At 33.8% G+C, this 18,306-nt stretch overlaps 1 protein-coding gene across 1 annotated transcript; it reads right to left on the bottom strand.

Annotated features, from left to right (window-relative positions):
* On the bottom strand, positions 10,702–11,136 carry LOC107636818. Its single transcript, XM_016340298.1, has one exon. The coding sequence runs from the start codon at positions 11,134–11,136 to the stop codon at positions 10,702–10,704; it is 435 nt and encodes a 144-aa protein (XP_016195784.1).

Here is an 18,306-nt window from a genome sequence, read left to right as displayed (position 1 = left end):
TGCTCATCGCTTCTATTTAAATTTAAAATAGAAATATTAGGTAATTAATTATTTTTTTTAAACTAAGTCTAACTATATTATATATTTATGTACGTCTTTTTTTATCTCTTTTTTTTTACGCAACTTTCATATGGGTTCTCTTTTTTTTCTTAGTTTGCGATTTCTTTTGTCAATAATTTTTTTTACTTCTTTTTTTGTATTTTTTTCTCTTTTTTATTCCTCTTTTTTTGTTCCATTATCATGCATATTTTTTCTTTATTTTTTTAATTTTTCTCTCTCAAAAAAGAACAATGACAAGAAGAGAATAAAAAAAATCTATTGAAAGGAAGAAAAAAAAAAAAAGAAGAATCTCCACAATTAAAATTTCTATATTTTTACAACTAAACTTTATATCCTTTTAACTAAAATATCGGTATTTTTTACAGGAATTTCTTTATTTTTTTTCTCTTGTTATTCAACTAAAAATATGTATAATTCAAAATAATTTATGTACTTTTTAACTAAAATATTAGTGTTTTTAAATGAAAATTTTTGTGTTTTTTCTGTTAAGACTAATCAGGTAATTAGTATTGCAGAATCTAAAACTAATTGTCACTACAAAAAAATCGTTGAATACTGTTGGATTTACCGACAGAATTACAGAAATAATCTGCCAATAATTTGGCACCAAATATATGGTTTTGCGCCCACGTACCATCAGATTTTTTTCCGGCGAATCTTACGGTAAGTTCAATTAATTTTTTATTTTTTTTTAAATTTTTTTGAACACAATTAGTAGTCAAATTCTAATTAATGAAAATCAAATAAGAATCTTATTAAATACCGTCAGCTACATATGCAATGTAAAATATCAAGTGTACATATATATTAATAAGTCAAATAAATAAGTTACAATCAAATAAAGCATAATAAAACCCTAACCTCTACGGATCTTAATAGTCGTCGTCGTCATCTTTCTCCTGGTCCTACTGAGATAGCGGTTTAGGCAGTGATGTCGCTACCTCTCCAGCAATGTCGCAGCCACGAGCGCGCATCTTCTCTTGCTACACCGCTATCTGTTGCCGCAAAGCTGAATCTGCTCTAGCTCCTGCCTAAGCTCTAGAATGAGGAAATTTGTATCTGCACGTACAAGGATCTCGTTATATCTCTGCTCAGACTATTGCAGCTATTGAGCTTGTTTGTGAAGGCTCTGGGTGAGATTCTGCACCTGCTTCCTTAAATCGACGTTGTCCTCAGGATCGATAGGGATAGTGGCAGAGGTGGTCGAAGCCCTCAATGGGGAGGTGCAGAGGTTGCTGGCGAAGAACGACCCCAACCTATAGACCCGATTCTTGTACGGCTCAGATGCAGTCTCACGCCAAACCGTATTAGGATCGACGACTGAAGTAGCGGAGTTGTTGCCATCCTCCCCACTATGTTGAGATTGTTGGGTCGCGACCTCCAATCTACAGTGTAGGACTCCTGTATAACGCATGTTATGATTAGGACGATAGTTAATTGAAATCGAATACATGCTAAACTTTATACCACATAACGTTTACTCACATAATAATCCGCAGACTGCTAATCAGCAAAATTTTGGCATAACCTCTCCTAAAATATGGACATATCCACCTTTACGGTTCCCACAAATTTGACCAACATCAATCCACGACATCAGTTAAAATTCGATTAATTTCAACAAATCTCATAAACAAAATATCAAATTAGAAAAGATCAAATCTAAAATATTCCAACACATACAAAAATAGCAACAATTTATAAATTTTAACTAATTTATAAAATCAATTAGTCCAATACTAAGTTCAAAATAGCAACAAGATATCTATTGAAGTTCAGTGATTAGCAATAAAAAATAGAGATGATTTACAATAACGTTAGTTCAACGATGATTTACATCAACATTAGTTTTGTAACACTCTCACCACCAGAGTGTCACGGTTTTAGTTGCGTCACTCTGATAACGAGAATATTACAACGACTTTTATATATGACCATACATAGTTTGCGTTACTCTGATAATGAGAATATTACAACGACTTTTATATATGACCATACATAGTTTGCGTTACTAAGAGTCTTTACCTGAAATCCTTATTGACTATTCTTCGAAAAATCGAAAACACACACACACACACACACACACAGAGATACATCTCATCACACTTTACAGTCACAAGAATAACTTATTCAAGAATAATTACAAAACTAATATACAAACACATATCATAAAATAACAATTCCTATCTCTCTTCACAAAAATACAAATATCGATAACAAGGCGAGGAAAAATATCTAAGATAATAAAACAAATAGAGTACAACCAAATACTCAGTAAAATTTTCATAGGCTTTCCGTATTTTTCCTAAAAAAGATAGGACTGTAGGGGGTGAGAACTTAACCACTGCACACAGTCTCAGTAGAAGGATTTCAGAATCGTTATAAAAGGATATATATATATAAAGAAAATTCGTTTAACAGCAGTGATCATTGCTCGTCTTATGAATCTTTTCGCCAAACTATCCTTTCCTTAATTCTCGATCAATGGGCATATTATTCACTAATTCAAAATCATGTGATTTTCCTTCCAAAACAAAAAATCATCAAAACTCCAATTTATATCAGATTTAGGCTATAACCCTCGTCAATCTCATTTTTAAAATCCCGTCTTAATACAACTTTTCAAACAATAACAATTAATCATCCCAAATCTAATTTCACAAGGATTCCAACATCAACAAACACATCCATACATATGAATTTTCACCAAACTTACCAAGGGATATAACTTACCCAATCACGGCCTCTGGCCCAAAATTTGTTCACGTTCAAACAATCACGACCTCTGGCCCAAAATACACCATAACACATACACATTAAGAGATATAACTCAATTAATCACGGCCTCCGGCCCAAAATTCATTCAATCATCTAGTCAATCTTTTACAAGCCACCACACTCTATAATAAATCTAAACCAAGAAATCACAATCACAAGAAATTAGACAGTCAAATAAACAATCACAGAGAATAATTATGACAAGTAGTACAATTAACAGTTACCCAAATTATCAATTAGGCAAACCAAGCAATTATAACACACCCAAACAATTGCAAACAAATGCAGTATGATTCATGCCTGTCTTACTGGCCGTGAGCTCACGTGTCAGTTAAAATCCCAGACCTGACACATCTGGTAGCCAACCCAAACATTGTCTCTTTGTCGTGCATCACCAAGAAGAACAACAAGAAGGGAATCCTCAACCTTTTGGAAGGGAATCCTCAACCCTCCACCATCTTACTGGAAGCTACGCTATCTGGGATATATTGTCCGCCACACTCTTGGGATATAGTGTTCGTCACACTTCACAATCAGAGAGAGACTGTGATGCAATGATAGGGAATCCTCAACCTAACTTGTTTATACTGTAATACCCGGTCTAACCGAAATTTAGTAAATAATAAGTTAAATAGGAGCGAATATGGTTGGAAGATTTGGCAATTGGAATTTGATAATTTAAATACGATATTTGGATTCAGTGAATTTTTCCGAGTCGGAAAATATAGTTTTCTGCGTAAAAGTGCGCAGTGGAATTTTGACCGGCAGTACCGGCTGAGATCTGTCTGGTACTACAACTGAGGAAATTGATTATGGGTAAATAAGATTAAGAAATGAGGAATTATAATTAGGGAAGGTAGAAATATTTAAAGTGCGATTTAGAGCGCTAATCTTAAAGGTTTTGGCCCAAAATTGGGCCAATGGGCAAAAATAAGTGAACCGGGTCTAAGTGGGCCCAAGACCCAACATATATAAACATTAGTTGTGAGCATTTCAGCTCATTTTACCCTAAAAAGAAGGGTTGGGGCGCTGATTTGAGAAGAGAGAAGAGAAGAGAGGAAATCTAACTCTCTTTGATCTTCAAACCACCATAACTTGAGCTACAGAGCTCCGATTGACGAGCCGTTTGCAGCCACGCGTCGCTCTTATCATCCTCTACAATTCTATCTAAGTTTGGTGGTGAGTATTTCATTCATCTCTGCCCAGTTTTCGAAATTCCCCACTGTTACACGTTCGTGGGTCGCGACTAGTAGCTATTTACTTATGTTATATATATCTATCTGTTATCTATCTCTTAATCTCCTCTACGCCTTGTCCGTATATCGTTTTCGGCTTCACGGTTTATCTTTTGTTGTCGAAACGTGAGAGATACGTCTTCGCGATTTTATTTCTACTCTTTTCAGGCTTCTCAATTAATACTGCTTTCGAAATTACCTATATTTATTTATTAAAAATCCACCTGAGAGTCGTACCACCGTAATATCATTGACTTATGACTCGAGCATAAGGATTTGAATATTAGGGTGTTACATATACCACAATCGGAAATTGAATAGAAGGAAATTCTCAACCTTCTATCCAGTCCCTGAATGTAACAAGAGAGGGAATCATCAACCCCACTTGTCCACTGTAACACAAGAGAGGAAATTCTCAACCTCAACTTGTATATAGAGTAGGATAGTGCCACCGTCCTTACCATAGGCAGGACGAACAACCATCCCACAACATCAATCATAATCTCATTTCAATCATAATCACAATCAAACATAACCAAGATCAAAATCAAAACCACAATTATACATAATCATATTTCAATCAAACCTCATTATAATCATAACCAAAATCAAAATCAAAATCATAATTCATTATGTTCACATTTATCACTAGGATAATTATCCTCAAACCGTGAGTGGGATAAAATCATCATCCTCACCACAGTTGGGAATTGAACTAAAGGGAATCCTCAACCTTCTATCCAATTCTCTGATGCAACAAGAGAGGAAATCTTCAACCTAAATTATTCATCGCAACTTAAGAGAGGGAATCCTCAACCTCAACTTGTCTATCCGTGAGCTCACAGAGCCACCGTTCTCACCATGGGCGGGACGAACCACAATCCCACAACAGTTATATTCCGTTTAACAATTTTTCATTGGGAATTACCCAATTCAATCCGTTATACTCACCCCAAATTCTTTTCACCAGAAGACTAAAAAATTACCTTATTTTCCCAAATCAAAATCTTAATTGAAAACATAATCATTTTGTTCTTAAACAATTACTTTAAAATCACTAGAACGCTCCAAAAACTTAATCCTTTCCATGGTTATTCAAAATCAAATGAATCTCATTTTTGTTTAACCAAGTTACCCAAAATAATTTCAACTTCATTCTTGAGTTTACGACTTTCCCAAAAAACTCAGAAATCATTTCGTTTCTCCAATCAAATTCAATTGTTTTTAAATTCGCTAAAAACTTCTCAAAACATAATTCTTCAATCCAAATTTCTAAATAAAACTTCAAAACAAAGTTCACTCAAATTCTTATAAAAATTTCGGTAGAACCTCCCCTGAAACTCGGACTTTCCTACCCTTCAAGGTTCCATCAAACTTGCATTAACCACTACACAACAATACCAATTCAACTCAAGAAAATCGACAAAATCCAGAATTCAAGCGACCAATCATTCACCGTTCATAACCACAGACAATTCAACTTCACCAATTAGTTGCACAAAGCAGCCACATTCTATTTAAGCATTTACTCAATCACATTTATGCAGCACAACCCAATTTAGTCCTTATTAAGACTCGCACAATTACATAAAAAAAATATATATTTCACATTGATATCAATTTATAACAATAAAAAAATAAGTTTTAATAAAAGCTCCAACCTCAAATTATCAAAACTCGATAATTAAATGCAACAAATTCGCATCCGTTCCAACCATTCCCCACAGCAACAACAGCCACAAACGCAGTATGTAATCACAGTAACTTTACTTTGAGATATTAACGTTGCAAAATCCTCAACAAACTATGACAGAATACTAATGGCGAGAGTTCTGGAACAAAAACACTTATTGCAACTAAGGAGGAATGACGGAACAGAGTAGCAGTAGCTTCGGCGGTAGTTTCGGCGACAACAGCGCCATACTCAGTAACCAGAATCATGGCGACACTGTCTTCTCCTCCTCTGGCAGTGATTCCCGCAGCAGCAACCTCCCAGTTCTCTCTCTCATTCGCGCTCCTCTCTATGGCCATGATAGACCCAATGACGGCAATGATGAAGCTTCAGCAGTGACAGAGACGCTTCCTTCCAGCAATGGTGACGACGATCTCGAAGGCGACGACGACAGCTTGGTAGCTCCCTCCTTCGCACGTTTCTTCCTCCCTCTCTAAACAACGTTGACGGAGGCGGTGGCACTGACATTCACCGGCACTGTCACCCTTTCCTTCTTCTCTGATCTCTCGTGCTTTCTCTCTTTTTGTGGGGGTGTGTTTCGTTAATGAGAGAGGTGCGGCGGCTGGGGGGTGTGGGTGTGTATGTGTGCTGGGATTAGGTTAGGGTAAAATTAAGGTTTTGGGTAGTGTAGAAATTTTAATAAAATTAAAGAGTAGAGTAGTAATTTCAAACAAATTTCAACCTAATAAAATTATTTCAAGAACATTATTTATTTATCAGTGTACTCATTGATTTTCAAATAAGCACTCAAATTTAAAATTTAGATATGAATAAATTAATTTTTCTTTTATTCATAAAATTAACCAAAACTTTCAATTATTCAATTACTGAAACTTTAAATTCTAAATAAGAAAATACTCAATTAATATAAAAATATCTGAGTAGTGACAACATTTAGATCAGTAAATATTTAATTTATAACAGCAAAAAAAAAAAACACACACACACACACACAAATAAACAAGTAGCAATGAAAAAATTTATACAAATAATAAACTATCCAAATTACTATAAACTTTACAAAGAAACAACCTAAAAATGTAAAATTTTATTTAAAAAATAGTATACTATAAAGTCACCCAAAATTGATTTAAAACAATCCTAAATAAGTACAAAAGCTGTAAAATCTGACATATTTAAAGCTTTAGGATTTACAAATTCATCAATTTTTATAACCTTCAATGAATTTGGGCACGATACTTAACACTATCAAATTGGAACTAAAACACAATAACTTAACAATTGGGTAGCTTATGTGAAAAATAAATGAAGACACATATTAGTTCAACTCACTTTTATTCATTTTAATTAGCAAAAAATTGGCAAAAATCACGTACGCAAGACATAGAAGATTAGAAGTGGAGCAAGCAAAAAGATGGAAGTTTCAAAAAATAAAAATGCAAAAAAGCAACACAAGATTGCATTTATAAATTTCTCATTAGTAGAAAATCTAACTTTAAAATTGATGTGCATACATCATATATATTGATATTTTCTCACTAAAAAACACTTCCAAAACAAAACATTATTGCAAACTTGAGTGAAAGTTTCCAAGTTCGTTGAGAAGGGGGTTGAATGAAGGAAACGTAAGTGATAAATACTTTTTTAGATAATACAGCAGAACTAATATATAGGAGATTATTTTTATTTTTGTCTCGTCCCGCAATAAGAAAATAAAACGAAAATGGAAGTTGCAGATTTTAGGAAAGAAGAAGGGTAATACCACAATATATTCTAGTTCGGTCACGAAGTGCAATGTGACCTACGTCTAGTCTCCACCACAACAATGAAAGAATTTTCACTATAATCAATATTGATTACAAACACCACCAATTCCAAGAGACTCACACTCTTGTAACTCACCTAAGCTATACCAAGCTTAGTAAATCACCTAGGTGCTAACCCAACCTAGTTAAGAAAAACCAAGTACACTTTAACCCAACACACTTTTGAAATCAAAACACTCAAACAAAGGTTAAATGAATTTCGTATGAATTACTCTCTTTATCTTTTGTATCTTTCAAAATAAGCTTGAATCTAGACAAAAGAGAAGTAAGAACACACTCAAAAACAAGAAAAACAAGGGCTGTTTTTTATGATCTTCAATGTGAACAAAAAAATTGTTGCGTTCTTCCTTGATGATTCATCAATATATAAAGTTTCATATCTCTTCTTTAATGTAGGAGTAATTTTCCTTTTGATCAAGTTAGTCGTTGCACTCTTTAATGCTCTAACTGTTGGCATTGAGAAGAGAATCTTTCCTTCTTTGTTCATCAATAACAAGTGCAGCAGCTGTCCAATTTATGTGACATGGTTCTTGCTTATGATTGATTTATTTTCCTTGAATTTATCATTGAAGAATCGCCAACTATATAATAAAAGCCAATCTTCAAGATTGAATATTCCAAATCTGAATTCATAGAATCTTTTCTTTTTGTTGCCTTCTTGTTTTTGTAAGAATATATCACAATGAATGCTTTATATGCTTCATGTTTGCTTGCTAAAAATCAGAACCTATCAAATCTTTTATGCAACACTTGGAATATATAATTAATGCACTCAATTAATTATATCTCAATCAAATGTTTGTCATTATCAATGTTGTCATATATTCTCTGAACTCAACAATCTCTCCCTTGATGGTAAACATTCTGATTGAACAGAGAGAATAAGATATAGATGACTTCTTTGATAATGTAACAAGTTCTCCTTGTTTATATGCTTAAAATAACTATAGCAGCAAGAAAACAAACATAGGTTCAATCCTTCTCCCCCTTTTGTTATCAAGGGAAGAAAACAAAAAACACCTACAATATTGCATTAGTATAAAACGTCTAAAAAATATACAAGAAAAATAGTCATGATAGTCATGCAGCAACAAAACAAAAATAAAAGATTAAAACATAAAATCTGTAGCTGCAACGGTGAGAATATATAAACATATATCAAAACATAATATGTCAAAACTTCTCAATCAATGTATAAAATCATAGTAAATATCATAAATGCAAAACATACATGTATCAAATCAAGCATGGATGAAAGCAAAGCATTAAAGAATGGTTAAAAAAATAGAGCATATGATAAGAGAACATAAAGTAATAAAGGATAGCAAAAAGTTCAAAAAGAAAATGCCCTATACATTAAGCCTAGAAAAATCTCGTCTAAACTTGAGAGAGAAAACTAAAAATCAACATTAGCTATATTAAATAGTATTAAGTTCAGATGGATCAATATAGGTCTTAGCTTTAGAATATTGTAGTGCCGGGAGATGATTCAGAATTTTGTCTCCTACATAATTCTTCTGCAGAATTTTCTAGTTTATGTTGCCATAGTGTTATCTTCTCAGTATTGGATGAACTTGATGTAACTTCTTTAGATATTCTCTAATCTCATTCATTTCAATGATTTTTCCTTTTTCATCAACTCCAAAAGTCATAAATCTTCCACCATAATTGTTTAGCTTGATGAAGAAAGTTGACCATCTCATTATATGCTTTGAACATCCATGTATCAAAAATATCACATCTCTCTTTTGCTTTTTGGATATAAGACAAACCTGCAACATCTTTTATGAAATTTTTGGTATCCAAATCATTTTGGATCCTTTTATGTTAAGTCTAAATGGTTTTCCAAAAGCATTATAATCACGAACAATATTATAAACTTTATCACTAATTTTCTTTTCGAAAATAAAGCATTAAGGTGAAAAATGTCTAACTTTATTGTAGTTGGAACAAATGTTGCTTCTTGCTAGAATTTTTGATTGATAAGGAGGATTCTTGTGTTTGAAAAAGGTGTCCTTATGATTTTTATTAAAAACAGGTTCGAAGGCCATTTGGTTTTGGAAGAGGAGGCTTCATAATCATTTTTCAAAACTAGTTTTCTTTCCTTTGCAAAACCAAGACCAAATTTTATAAAAAGAGAATTTTGATTAGGAAGAACTTTGTCTAAATTTTTAGAACTTTGAGCAAACTTTGTTAAATCAACATTTAAGTTCTTAATTCTCTCATCAAGTTTCTCACTTTCAGCAAGAACATCACTTGATGCAGCAACCGAATGCCTCAAGTTTAAATCCTCAATTTGAATTTTCAAAAACACATTTTCTTATTCTAAAACACAAGATTATTCGACCATGATCAATTGCTCTTTAAGCTGATTGTCTTTCAATTTGAAAGCTTCATTTTCTTTCTTGCATTTAGCATATTTATCAAAAAGCTTTTTAGAATTTATAATTAAATCATCAATGATAATATACGATGAATTGGGTGATAGTTTAGAAAAATTTACCTCCTTAAAATCATCTTGATTTGCCATGAGACAAATATGAGCTTCACAATCAGATTTGTCACTTTTCAAGCCATCCTACGAGGCCATTAGCACTTTCTTTTATGGACATTCTTTGCCTCTGCCCTTTTGTTTCATCATCTTTTTTCAATTTTTCAACAATGAATTCTAACTCTTACTTATCTGATCTTTTAAATTTTTGAAATGTTCTAATTTTTAGTTGCGAATAAATTCCGAATTTTTTTCGGATATTTATTCCAATTGACTATTTCATCGAAAACTTACAGCAGCTTGCCAAACAAAAGCTAAAAGAAAAAAGAGTAAGGGTATTACTGGCATAATATCTACAATTGGATTCAAAAAAGCATAGGCTTCGGGTAATTTTGCCAACAGAAAACTACTTGAATAAAGAGCGGAGTTAATATGAATCATCGGATAAGCTTTCTTCATCTTCCTCTTTTGATGTAATTTTTGTTTTAAATGCCACTTCTATTTTCTTATTATCATTGCTGAGATGAGTATATTCATAGGCCAAAAGCTTTCCTCTCAATTCATCATAATAATCTTGTTGAGATCATTAGTTTCAGATATGGCAATGCTCATGGTCTCTCATTGCTTGGTACGACTTCTTAAGATCTTCCTACCAAGTTTTACTTCAAAGAAGTATTTACCCATTGCATCAAGGTTATTGATGATGATGGAGAACCTCTCAAACAGTGCATCAATAGATTCATTTTTTATCATGAAGAACATTTCATATTCATTCATAATCATGTTAACACGAGTTTCTTTGTCTTGTTTAGTTCCCTCATGTGTGAGCTGCAACTTGTCCCATATCCCTTTTGCTATTTTGCGCCTTGAAACTTTTGTGAATTTCTCAAAGCTAGTGGCGCAATGTATTATATTGATAGCTTTGGCTTTTATCTCCACATTCTTCTTTTCTTCAGCTGTCCATTCGGAATCTTTCTTCAGAACAATATTACCTTTAACATCGCGTTTGGTAGGAACATCTGGGCCATTTACAATGATCATCCATATGACCATATGTTATAGTCTGTTAATTGCACGAAAATCCTCATCCATTCTTTCCAATAAGAATAGTTGTTTCCAATGAAGAAAGAAGGTCTAAAACATGATTGTCCTTCAGTAAACGTGTAAGCCACAAAGGTTGTTATGGATCTTTTACTTCAAACTATTAAGCTTGTCCCTTGAGCCTAAGCTCTAATGCCAATTGAAAGTTTCCAAGTCCGTTGAGAAGAAGGGTTGAATCAAGAAAACGCCAGTGATAACACGTTTTTAGATAACATAGCTGAACTGATACACAGGAGATTATTTTTGTTTTTGTCTCATCCCATAGTAGGAAAATAAAGTGAAAATGAAAGTTGCAGATTTTAGGAAAGAAGAAGAGTAACACCACGATATATCTTGGTTCGGCCACGAAGTGCAATGTGACCTACGTCCAGTCTCCACCACAACAATGGTAGAATTTCTACTATAATCAAGATTGATTACAAACACCACCAATTCCAAGAGACTCACACTCTTGTAACTCACCTAAGCTATCCCAAGTTTAGTAAATCACCTAGGTGCTAACCCAACCTAGTTAAGGAAAACCAAGTGTACTCAAAATCAAAACACTCAAACAAAGGTTAAATGGCTTTCGTATGCACTACTCTCTTTGTCTTTTGTATCTCTCAAAATAAACTTGAATCTAGACAAAAGAGAAGTAAGAAAAATAAGGGTTGTTTTTTATGATATTCAATGTGCACAAAAATAGTTGTCTTCTTCCTTGATGATTCATCAATATATAGAGTTTCATATCTCTTATTTAATGTAGGAATAATTTTCCTTTTGATCAAGATAGTCGTTGCACTCTTTAATGCTCTAACCGTTGGCATTGTGGAGAGAATCTTTCCTTCTTTATTCATCAATAACAAGTGTAGCAGGTGTCCAATTTATGTGACATGGTTCTTACTTATGATTGATTCTTTTTTCTTGTATTCATCCTTGAAGGATTGTCAACTATATAATGAAGGCCGATCTACAATATTGAATATTTGAAATCTGAATTCATAGAATCTTTCATTTTTGTTTCCTTCTTATTTTGGTAAGAATATATCATAATAAATTCTTATATGCTTGATGATTGCTTGCTGAAAATCAAAACCTATCAAATCTTTTATGCAATACTTGGAATATATAATTAATGCACTCAATTATATCTCAATCAAATATTTGTCATCATCAAAGTTGTCATGTATTCTTTGAACTCAATACTGAGAATGCAAAAAATGTGAGAGCAAGAAAATAAATAGTAGCTATCCCATAGACTAAGTGCCAAATTGCAGGATCTAGCCTAATAAGAACCTTAAACAAATGGGGATCTAAAAAAAGAAATATCTGTCCAATAAACACAAGGGTAGCCACATTTATATTCCAAGTTCACTAATTTCAATCTAAATTTCAAAATGCTTTATCAAAATAAACTAACATCAGGGCTGCGATTAGGGATACCATTAATTAAAATTACCAAAAAATAGTAGGAAAAAGGAGCGGGAGGAGGACAACCTACTTTTAGGAGGGACTAGCGACGACAACAACAGCGGCAGCAGCACAAATGGCAGTAGTTCCTCACACGACGCAATGAGTTCCAGTCGACTCCACATAGTCCTTGGAGAATGTTGGTGGTGATGACGCTAGGTGAGGTAACTCCCGAAGTTGGTTGGCATAGAAAGAGAGAGAGAGGTTCTTTCGAAATGAGGAGGAGATGGCGCGCGGTTCAAATTTAGGGCACATTTACTAATGGATTATCTGCTAGTAACATATTACAGTGACTAAAATGCGACGTTTCATTAAAAGAGCTTGCGTTAGATTCATTTGCCGATAAAAGTCGTGCCAATTTTTGGTTATTTTCCTCCAATTTTTACCGGTGAATTTACCGTAAAAAAAATAGAATATGCCAATATTGTTTAGACCTGATGAATTAATTGTCAAATCTGCTAGTAAATTCATCGGTAAATCCATCGGTAACTTGTGACGCCAAATCTAACGAAAAATTTGACAATATTCAGCGTCTTTCTTGTAGTGTATAGCAAAGAGAGCAAAATAGATTGAAAAACAAAAACAAATTGCAAGAATGAGTTAGTTACAAAACAGAAAAGGAAAGCTAGTTAGTCCCAGATTGGCACTAGGTGGCAATCTGTTTCTCTATCTATCAAGGAAGACGAGACCAATACACAAAATTTTGTTCAACTTTGTTCGAATTCAAACACAGGAGGAAGTTATTAAAGTGATAAAAAGTAGAAGGAATAGAAGTTAAAAGGTGTGAATGTAAGAGCGAGGCTATCAAAAAGTAGAATCTGCATGCCAATATTAAAAGAGAAAAGGTGGCAGAACCATACCAGTGTTAAGACATGGAGGCCCACTGAAAGAAGAATCAAAGATGTCGTTATACATGATTAATTTTGACCCAATATTTAGAGCGAGATTCATGGACAACTTTCACGGGAATTCAAACAAATAGAGGGTTGGAAGTTTGAATCTGTTTCTGGATAGGCAAACAACCCATTTTTCTTAAATGGCATGATCAACAATGAAAATTGGGAAAGAAGAAAAAAGTTGTGTTACTTATGCAAAAAACTTGCTTCATGATGAGATATTGGAAGAGCATATTCATTGAAGCAAAAATAGGTATCACTATAATCAAAGCCCTTGACCTAGCGTTCTTGGAATTTTTATTGATGGAAGAGAAAATAAAGATTATGGAAAGGTGATCATTGAGGTGTTTGAGTACGTCAAACTACGAATAGATTCAAAATACTTCTAAGTAAGAGAAACATGAATAATCTGTACTAGTGTCCTATTTCATGGCTGGGATAAGGAGAAATTCCAATCAATAACTAGCTTATAGGTGTCAAGGATCAAGATTAAGAAGCTACATAATTTGGTTAACTATGTGCAGCTGAGTCAATAATTGAAATTCTGTTACAAAACTCAGTTACACAATATGTCTCTATGCATCTATAAATAGCAATGTCTTGTACATAAAGAAGTTAGTTCAATACATGATAGTTAATTCTGATTTCCTCCCAATTCACTTCTCCTCTGTTCTTCTTTCTGCATTCTACAATTTTATTTTCTGCATCATTAACCTTACTACTTCTTATCAGAAACCTTTTCATGGTATCCAGAGCTTAATGATTGACACCATAGCTATGATCCTTTCTAACGCTTCCAACTCCAAATATTGTTTACTAGTTATCTCTAATAAGCTCAATGATAATAACTTCCTAACGTGGAGACGAACTGCAATCATCATAGTAGAAAGTTAGAATCTTAAAAGCCACTTTAAGAAGGAGAACATTCCAGCTCAAACGGTGGATTATAGAGACCCAGCAAAGCCAACAAAGACTGAATCAGAAACCTTCAAAAAATAGAGACTCCAGGACAAATCTCTTATGACATGGCTATTGGCATCTATGGATACAACCTTCAAAAACAAGATTGTGCACTACAAATTCTTTTATGAGATGTAGGATACTATTCTTGAATTATTTACAGCATTGTCAAGGGCAAGAATTCAGAGTCATCGATCACAATTAAAGTATGTAAGATTCACTACTACCACTACTGAATATCTTACAAAAATTAGACAATTAGTAGATTCATCAATTGCCTTAGAAGCACCGTTCTCTAAGATGAATATATTCAAACCATTCTTGATGGAGTCACTGAAGAATATCAAGGCTTCGTTGGCACTATCATGGCAAAAATGGTAGTTGAAACAGTAGTTGAAACAGTATCATACTTGGTAGCATATGAAGACATGCTAAATTGATTTAAGAAACCTTCACAACCAATTTCTTTAGCCAATTTATCTCAATCTTCTATCCCTTCAGATCAGAATTTTCAAAGAAACTTTAATCCTTTTAGAGGCAGAGAAAGAGGAGGAAGATTCATGAGAGGTGGCAGATTTACCAACTCAATTCACTTGTTTTGTCAGATCTGTAATCGCCCCGGACATGCTGCTTGGAGTTGTTATTACAAATTTGACCAGCAATTTGAGTCATCTAATGCAACATTTTCAGCTCAATCATATCACCCTTCAGCTCCTCCACCATCCTTTCAACAACCTAGGGCATTTTTGGCAGCACCACCACCATCATTATCCTCACAAAATACAGCATGGTATCCTGATTCTGGAGCCAGTCACCATGTGACAGCTAAACCTAATTACCTTTTTCAAGCTGCTGAGAATTAGATGGGTGAGATCAGTCGTATATAGGTAATGGTCAAGGTACCAATATTTCTAACTTTGGTTCTTCTACTCTTTATGATTCAAATACTGCTCTTTCTTTCAAATTAACCAATTTATATTAATTGTGCCTCAAATAACCCAAAATCTCTTGAGCGTTTCTAAATTTGCAGCTAATAACTCAGTCTTTTTTTAGTTTTGGCCTCACCATTGCTTTGTTTGTGATCAGGCTACCAGGAATCATCTACTGCAAAGGATAGCTAAGAATGAAATTTATGTGTTTCCCAATCTATTTGTACCAGAAACTCTTTTCCCAATCCCAAATTGTGTAAAGCAACAAACTGCATTGACTGCTACTTCTGTTCTCAATAATTCTATAGATACATGGCATAAGAGACTTGGCCATCCTTCTATGAAAATTGTCTCACAAATTCTAAATAAAAATTAAATTTCACATTTAAAATGCTCTACTCCTATATCTGTTTGTGAATTCTGTTCTATGGCAAGGTTACATCAATTTCCTTTTCTAGATTCTCAATCTGTGTATGTGCATCTCTTAGAAATTGTCTACATAAATATTTAGGGACCAGCTCCTATAGTTTCTAAGAATGGTTTTAGGTATTATATTAGTTTTGTAGATGCTTATAGTAGATACAATTCTCGTTAATAAATCTAAAGCATTAACAACTTTTAAGCAATATAAAACTACTTTGGAAAGAAAAACTGGGCATCAACTTAAAGCTATACAAAGTGATCATGGTCTTGAATTTTTGTCGAATTTCTTCGAGACGTATTTGACTGAGTAGGAAATCATTCACATACTTTCATGTCCTTAAACACATCAACAACAAGGGACAGTGGAAAGAAAACATTGACATCTTACAGAAGTTGGTCTATCACTTCTTGCCACAGCTGCTCTTCCATTATAGTTCTGAAATTATGCATTCCAAACTGCTGCTTATCTCATTAATAGACTTTTCACTCCCAATCTCAATCAATTATCTCCCTTGGAGAAACTCTTTCATCAGCAACCAGATTATATTTTCCTTGAAGTATTTGTTTGTGCTAGCTATCCTCTCTTGAGGCCTTACAACAAACATAAATTTGATTACAAGTCCCATTTATGTTTATTCTTAGGCTATAATTTTAGCCACAAAGGCTATAAGTGTCTTTTTCCATCAGGTAAATTATACATATCAAGAAATGTTGTTTTTTATGAAACAAGATTTTCATACTCTTTCCATTTTACTTCAAAATATTTTTCTATTTCAGACTGCTCACTTCTCTTACCTATACCACAAGTTATCCCTGGACCACCATCACCAATTCAGTCACACACACCTCCTTTAGAAATACCAATTTCTCTTTCCATCTCCTCCCCTCCTTCTTCAAATCTGCCTCACTCAACTTCACATCCTACATCAATAAATCATGACCTTCAATCTCCCACATTACCTATTGGTCTAATTCCTACTTCAGATATGAAAATAGTGTTACCTCTACAACCACCCATTATCTCTTCTTCTTCATCACAAGTATCACCTTCTCTTCCTCCACCACCATCCAACATTCACCTAATGAAAATCAAAACTAAATCTGAAATCTCTAAACCTCGAGTCTTTTCTACTATAACTTCCTTGCTTAGTGATTCAAAGTTTATATGTAATACACCAAAAATAGCTTCATAAGCATTAAAACATGCTCATTGGAAACAGGTAATGCAAAGTGAGTATTTTGCACTTTTAAAATGCCAAACATGGGATTTGACCTTCCCACCATCTAGTGCTGTCATTATAGGCAGCAAATGGGTCTTTGCATGGAAAAAGAACCCTCAAGACCAAGTCATTAGATATAAATCTAGACTTGTGGCCAAGGGGTTTCATCAAATAGAGGGTGTGGACTTTGAGCAAATCTATAGTCCTGTGATTAAATCTCAAACTATCTGAATTGTGCTTTAAATTGCCTTATCTCGAGGTTGGCAATTGAGACAATTTGTAACAACCCAAACCACCCGCTAGCACGATATTATCCGCTTTGGCACACAAGGCCTCACGGTTTTGTCTTTGACGATAGGGATGATAGCGGAAGCCCCCCACACTCACTCGTCAAAATGCATCATGCTAGAGAGAGGTATCCACACCCTTATAAGGCATGCTTCATTTTCCTCCCCAACCGATGTGGGACCTTATGATTTTGACAATGCATTTCTCAATGGTAATTTGCATAAAATGGTTTATATGCAACAACCTCAAGGATTTTGTGACATTAATCCTTCTCTTGTTTGCAGATTACGAAAAGTTATTTATGGACTCAAACAAGCTCCTAGAGCTTGGTTTCTAACCTTATCTACCACATTAAAGAAGTTTGGTTTTACTAGTACTCGTTCAGATCCTTCTTTATTTATAAGACATATTAATACAATTGTGATTCTATTATGTGCATATGTTGATGACATTCTTTTAACTGGAGATAACCCCTCTGAATTACAATTATTAATTCAGCAACTTCACTTTATTTTCTCTCTTAAAGACCTTGGCAAATTTAATTTTTTTTCTTGGCTTAGAAGCCAATTATGTGAATAATTCTCAAATTTTACTACATCAAAAGAAATATATAACTGACTTACTTAATAGAACCAAAATGACTATGGCTAACTCGGCCACAACTCCTATGGTTGCTTCTTCAAAATTGTCAGCTAATGATTCCTCTCATTTTGAAGATCCAAAATTATTTCGTTCTATTGCACGGGCTATTCAATATCTCACACTTACTAGGTCAGACCTCACATTTACTGTTAGCAAGATTTGTTAATATATGCACAATCCCATTGTCAATCATTAAAGGATACTTAGATATATTAAAGAAAGTATGGATCAGGGTCTCTTATTTACAACTTATACTGACTTTTGATTATTTGCTTTTTCAGATGCTGATTGGAGAGCAGATGCTGATGATAGAAA

The sequence above is a fragment of the Arachis ipaensis genome, chromosome B04 (assembly GCF_000816755.2).
Source record: "Arachis ipaensis cultivar K30076 chromosome B04, Araip1.1, whole genome shotgun sequence".
In the NCBI taxonomy this organism is placed as follows: Eukaryota; Viridiplantae; Streptophyta; class Magnoliopsida; order Fabales; family Fabaceae; genus Arachis; species Arachis ipaensis.
Note: the sequence above shows the minus strand (reverse complement) of the source record. Positions and strands in the feature narration are given on the sequence as shown.